The following is a 6,462-nucleotide window of genomic DNA, read 5'->3' as shown; positions in this document are numbered from 1 at the left end:
AAAAAAAAAAAACTGGGGCAGCAGGCAGGATCTGACTCTTATATAACTGCTATGAAAATCAGAACTGCCTCCCTGTCAGGTGCATGGCCTGCTGGCCCAGCACTTGCCTGGCAGTTTCACTAAGGCACTGAGTTGTAGCAGGATATGGGGATTTTCCTTGATGTCAGCCTTGCAAGTTAACCATGCTCCCAAGCATCCTATTTTTGTAGCTTCTCTTAGAAATTCACTATGTTTTTATCACTCATTTATCCATTGTAAATCTAGTCTACCTCATCGATCTCAAGAAATTGAAGATTTTCTTTTCTTTTTTCACCAGAGGACATAGCTTGTCCACTTTAAAACCAGTGTGAATCTTCTCGAGATATTCCTATGGTAAAATGAATTCTTCTTCTCTGCTCATTCGCTCTAAGTTTTTAAAAATTATACATATATTTTATTGCTATATTTTAAGTATACAATATAATGACATTCATCATTGGAAATTTGTACCTTTACATGGTATATCTTGGTTCTTATTTTTTTCCCCTGCCCTCCCTTCAACCCCTCTACCCCTACTGACTTACAAAGACTTTGTTTCCACTTTCTCATATTAATTCCATTCCCTTCTTTTCTTCCCTCAATCCCTCCCACTTCCCCTTCCCCTTTGGACATTTTTTTCCTATTTCACAGTTTATTATTCCTTTTGATCCTTATAGGCAAAGAAGTAGAAATAGCAAATAAATATATGAAAAAATGTTCAACATCACTGGTCATTCGAGAGATGCAAAAGAAAACAGCACTGAGATTCCACCTCACCCCAGAAAGAATGGCTGCTATCATGAAATAACCAATAAATGCTGGCAGGGCTGTGGGGAAAAAGGAACCCTGCTTCACTGTTGGTGGGACTGTAGACTGGTGCAAACACTGTGGAAATCAGTATGGAGATACCTCAAAGAACTAGGTTTAGAGTTTGACCCAACTATTCCTCTGCTGGGTATCTTCCCCGTATTAAAAGAATCATATCACAGTGATATATGCTCACCCATGTTCTTAACAACACAGTTTATAATAACTAAAACTTGCTCAAAGTTTTCCTTCTGTCTAGATGGTAATGTTGGGAAAAATTGTTAACATAGGTGGCAGATTGGAGCCTTGTGTCTGACAAATGACATGAACTCAACAAATGCCTGTTAAATGAGCAAATATGTGAATGTTTTCAAATTCAGAAATGGGCTACTGATCATGCAGGACCACTTACCAGTATCCCTAGGTGGCCAGCATCTCCTGTTGGTCTCACCTTCAGTAATAATGAGAAGGAATGGATGTGGCTGTTCTGTTTTTCAGGTGGCATTTCTGGTGGGGTTGGCCAGCTTTGGGATACAATCTCATGGAGTTGAGGTGAGTTGGTTCCTTAGACACATTAGGAGAGGAAAAGAAAGAGAAAAAATAATCGGTAGTGAAGAGTCTATATGTCTTGTTTGGGATAAGAATCCCAGAAATAACCAACAATAAAAATGGTGAGGGGGATGAGATGGTTATTTAAGTCTAATCACAATATCTTTATAAATATAACACATTGCTTTAAAATGTGGTCAGTCTTATTTCTCTTGGGATGTCATTGCTTCTCCCTCACATAATATGGTAAACTATAAAGGAAAGCTTTGCATTCTTCTTTGAACGTGGATTTTGGTCTGGGATCCCTGTGGAGCAGCTTCAGCCTTCCATTACTTGTCCATAACAATTAGTAAGCTTTGTTTTGCAGAAATAGCTACTTTTAAAATGCATGGGATTTGTGGAAAACTTGTTGTATCTTTGTTATCATGTCTAGGTTTATAACCTGTTCAACCCAAGCAACAATGGTGGTAACATTCAGGAGACGGTGCAAATTGACAATGAAAAGAATATTGCCATTGTTGACATCCATGCAGGGTCATGCTCTTCTACCACAATTTTTGACTACAAACATGTAAGCAGCAAGAAGAGTTTTATGTTATCAGGACAATTTTCTGAAGGCAGAGTGACTATCCATTTATCGTATATTTAAATTATAAGATCTATCTTTGTAATTCCTTGAGAAATTTCACAGTTCTGCTTCCCTCTTTAAGTAATCAAAAAATTGACTAACCAACAAACAAAAGCATTTCTAAGAAACAAACAACAGCAAAATTATCCATTTACTTGACATGTTCAGATGGAAATTGGAAGAGAGGTGATATTGTCCTATTATAAGCTCAGAAAAAAGAAAGATCAAAGCCATGAGTGGCATTTACACTCTCAAGCATGTTTCTCAACTAAATAAATGAATAAATAAACACTTCTAAATCAAAATATTATGCAGAAAAAAATACTCACTGAGCAGTCACAAAACAGCAGAACTCCAGAGGAACTAGACACGTTTAGTTCTATTATATAGGCAGAATCATGCTTCTTCTGTAAAAAGTAGTTTCCATGTTTTAGTTACTCATATAAACAGGAAGTATCAGAAACTTGCTCTGAAAACTTGTTCTCTATACATGTACTGTATCTGCATTTTCCAGTAGGAACTCTCTAGCTATCTGTGGCTATTGAGTACTCAAAATATATGTTAAAAAATACATTGTCAATTTTATCTAATTTGAATTTCATTTTAAGTAGTTACATGTGGCTAGTAACCATGATACTGGTCAGCACTGCTCTAAAGAATGTTGTATTTCACTTCTAACTGGGAAAAGGAGGAATAAAATCAATCAAAATAGACAGAGACCTACCTCTTTCCAGTCTTGTAAATGTCAAATTGCAGACTCTGATTCTCTAACATAGAGGATAAGCACAAGTTATGGGTTTGCACAATTCAAAAGAGAAGGAGTAACAAACAAAGTGCAAGTAAACATGCTATTCCAAAGAAGTTTAATGGCAGCACTAACTGCAGATTGAAAAATGATGACATCCTGTCATGGTGCACATTCAAGCCTTTCCTCTAAGACCTAGACATCCTCATCAAGTTTAGAGACCAGGATACTGGGAAGGAACAGTAACTGTGCTCTTACTGTTCAGGGATACATTGCATCCAGGGTGCTTTCCCGAAGAGCCTGCTACATTTTAAAGATGGACCATCAATCCATCCCTGCTCTGGACACACTCCAACGGTACATCTATGAGAGGCAGGTAACTCTGGGGCACCCTTGAAAAAAATCTCTGTTCTTGAGCCATGCAAGACCAGTACCTATGGCAAAGTGAAGAGAGTAGGAGAAAAGATTGTAGTATTATACCTTACTATGAATATGGTACTCAGCTTATCCAAGTGTTTTTCTTTTTTCTCTTGTGGAGTACACTTTGGCTTTATTTTCACTATACAGTCCTAAATCATGAATGTATAATAAATTCCAGTGTCATAGAAAGAATTGATCAGTCTCTCTTCTCAGAGTGAGGCTGTAAGAAATAGTTATTGGAGATACGTGAGTCAAGCTATAACATTCAATGACACAAAGATGCAGAGAAACCATATGACAGAGTGAGAATACAGAAACACCGCACAGAGGACAGACACCTAAGCTTCAGCTTTCCTCACAACTTCTCGGTGCCATTTTCAAGTGAGATTTACCCTCTCTGGGTTTCATTGCCAGGAGGAGTAAAATAACACTGGCAATAATGGTTTCTTTGCAGACAGATTGGTCAGGAAGAGAAGATGTTTTGAGATCCCTATCCACTCTCTGTTTAGTAATTTGAAGGAGAAAAAGCAATCATGATTTAGAATAAAGTGCACAAAATTCACAAATTAATTCAATGCTCTCATTCTGTTATACTGATTAGACTTTGAACAGCATGGCCTCTGGCAAATACACCTGGGTTAAGTACAACCCTCTGAAGTCTCTGATCACCAAAGTGGACTGGTTCCTGTTTGGGTCACCTATTGAGAATCTCTGCAAACACATCCCCTTGTATGAGGGGGAAGTGGTTGAAAAGTCACGTGAGTCATTCTTTCACAGAATCTTTTCTTCCAATTACAAAATAAATGAAAACATGACTTAATTTAGTTTCCATACTACATGTGGAAATTGTGCTAAATGGTAGGAATACAGAAAGGAATAAAACTCTGCTTCTATAAAACACATAGTCTAGTGAAGAAATGAATGAATAAAAACAAAGCACTGGTGTGGGATAGGAAAGGAAAAACTGTGGATTCTCTTCCCATGTAAGAATTTCAGTTAGAAAGAAGGACTTTTGAGCCCTTAGAATAGCATCTTTTGGAGATGATAAGAAGAAGAAAATCATTGAGAAATGCCCTCAGGATTGAGAATAGAATTGGCCCAGGAAAGAGCAGACGAAGTGCACCAATGGATAAAAGCTCTGTTTTACCCAGGTAACAGAGCACTGCAGTCATTACGGAATTTTGTACAAAGTTTCTGATGAATATGACAAAGGTAATTCCCCAGGGTAGTGGAAGGTAGATAGAGAAGAAAAAGGTTATCATTTATTACTTTTAGTACTGTCCAGAAAAATATTTAAGTATTCCTTGGCACTCATAAAGGTTTAAAAAAATGCTATCAACACAAAATGTCATAGATTCAACTAGGACTGTGCTGCCAATACTTCCAGGAATTGTTAATCTGACTTAAGTCAATATACTGTTATTCTTTGCCATGTAGATATAGCTAAAATTTTGACTATCATGAAGTTACAACCTCAATGAAAGATATTTGCAAAAAGAACAGTTTGTTGCATCTCAATATTTTTTCCTTTTTTCTTTATTGGTACATTTTAGGTATACAATTTAGTTACATTCATCATTGTAATCTTATACCTTTACATGATGTAGCTTGCTTCTTTTTTTCCCCCAATTCCCCTGCCCTCCTTTCACCCACTCTCAATATATTCTTAATGTCTTTTCTTTAAAAATGTTTTCTCATTCCAGATGATGGTGGTGTGGGAGGCTGTGCCAAGGCTGGGTTCCTGGGCATCTTGGGAATTTCCATCTGTGCAGGCTTTCATGTTTAGAATGATGGTCCACCTACTGGTTTCATCTTTTCAAAAGAAAATATGCCCATGGATTCCATTCAGAAGCCAAATTAAATTCTTACTCAATATCCCATCTAATTGTGAGATTCAATAATAAAACATAAATGCTATATATTGGGTGTTTGTTCTTTTTACAAGAAGCAAAAGGAAACCAAGCGATATTTCTGACAATATATAGAAGAAAAAGGTGCCAAGATTTTAAATAAGGTGCACAATGTATGAAAGTTTTCAGATAATATAGCTGGATCACATGCAACTGAAGCAGCAGGCTGTGAGTCTCCCTCACTGTGGGCATCTGCTGTCCTGTGGGACTCAGGAGGCCGTGACCTTGACTGGTGAGGGAGAGGGACCTGGTTTAACCTAATCAAACAACTTGATTGTTACAGTGAGGGAAAATATCCCCTCTGACAAAGCTCTCAGCTTTAAGGGCCATTCATGTGCCTTTTAGGAAATGTCTTTTAGCTCACCAAAACAGGAGACTCAAACTTAATGAAAGCTATTATGTGCTGAATGAGGGGGAACAGAAGAGGAGGAAGGAAAACCAAACACTCAGGAAAAGATGTACTGAAAATCCTAATAGAAATGAAAGCCCATTTGGGAATGCCAAGCCAATATATAGCAGAGAATTGATTTCTGAAATTTGAAACAAATTGCCCCAAGTGGGCAAATTCCCAGATCAAATACCTGGATCTCGTGTAGACTAGCCAGCTCGATGCAAGTTCAGAACAAAGAGGTACTACTTTAACAAAACTTGTTATGCGCCATTGACTACAGCTATTCTTAATACTATACATCTACTCCTTAGTTGCCATCAGTGAATATATTTTAAGCACTGGTCTTGTTTTTAGCCATAGGACAGGTGTGTTGGAGGAAGCTAGCACAGTGAAGAAAATTATTTTATTATCAGGGAAATGAGGCACATAAATGACTCATTTCAATAGTAAAAAATATATAACAAAGTACCAAGTCAATGGGACCTTGGTATTTGCAAGCAATGAAACCCAACTCAAATTTGCTGGAGCCCAGGGAGAGTTTATTATCTCATCTAAGTGGCTCTGGAAGGAAATATTCCAGGTATCTAGAACTAAGTGCTTGATGATAGCCATACTTCTTCCCCCGTATTTCAATTCTCCTTCTTCCTACTTGTCAGCCTCAGTGCCGTGAGAAGACCACTAACATGATGGCCAACTCCAAAGTCCTCCTCTTTCCAGCTTCATTGCCAGAGAGGAAGGGACATGTCTCACTTCTATTTCAAATTTGTTTTAATCTAAAAATTGGAGTTGGCTCACACCAGGCACATTCTGCATTGGTAAGGGTGGGACTGTGTACAGGAAAGCGTGTTATAGTTGGCAATCTCCTTTGGGACTTACAGTTATATTTTTCATTTTTATAATATTGGTCCCATTTTAAAGGTGGAACATACCAGGCACATGTCTAAATAGAACGTGTCCAAATGGATGTCACAGAGGCAGGGGCTCTCATATATAT

At 37.7% G+C, this 6,462-nt stretch overlaps 1 protein-coding gene across 1 annotated transcript in view; it reads left to right on the top strand.

Moving 5' to 3' along the window:
* Positions 1 to 5,016, top strand: part of Gkn2 (gastrokine 2) — a 6,623-nt gene extending 1,607 nt beyond the window's left edge. Inside the window, exons 2-6 of the mRNA XM_010609692.2 lie at positions 1,324 to 1,377; positions 1,808 to 1,945; positions 3,013 to 3,123; positions 3,769 to 3,925; positions 4,871 to 5,016. Coding sequence (XP_010607994.1) covers positions 1,324 to 1,377; positions 1,808 to 1,945; positions 3,013 to 3,123; positions 3,769 to 3,925; positions 4,871 to 4,953 — 543 coding nt within the window. The 3' untranslated portion in view covers positions 4,954 to 5,016. The remainder of the gene's footprint in view (positions 1 to 1,323; positions 1,378 to 1,807; positions 1,946 to 3,012; positions 3,124 to 3,768; positions 3,926 to 4,870) is intronic.
* The last annotated feature ends 1,446 nt before the right edge of the window (positions 5,017 to 6,462 follow it).

Source organism: Fukomys damarensis, unplaced genomic scaffold, assembly GCF_012274545.1.
Source record: "Fukomys damarensis isolate Sample0158 unplaced genomic scaffold, DMR_v1.0_HiC HiC_scaffold_2, whole genome shotgun sequence".
In the NCBI taxonomy this organism is placed as follows: domain Eukaryota; kingdom Metazoa; phylum Chordata; class Mammalia; order Rodentia; family Bathyergidae; genus Fukomys; species Fukomys damarensis.
This window is presented reverse-complemented; position numbering and strand designations above follow the sequence as displayed.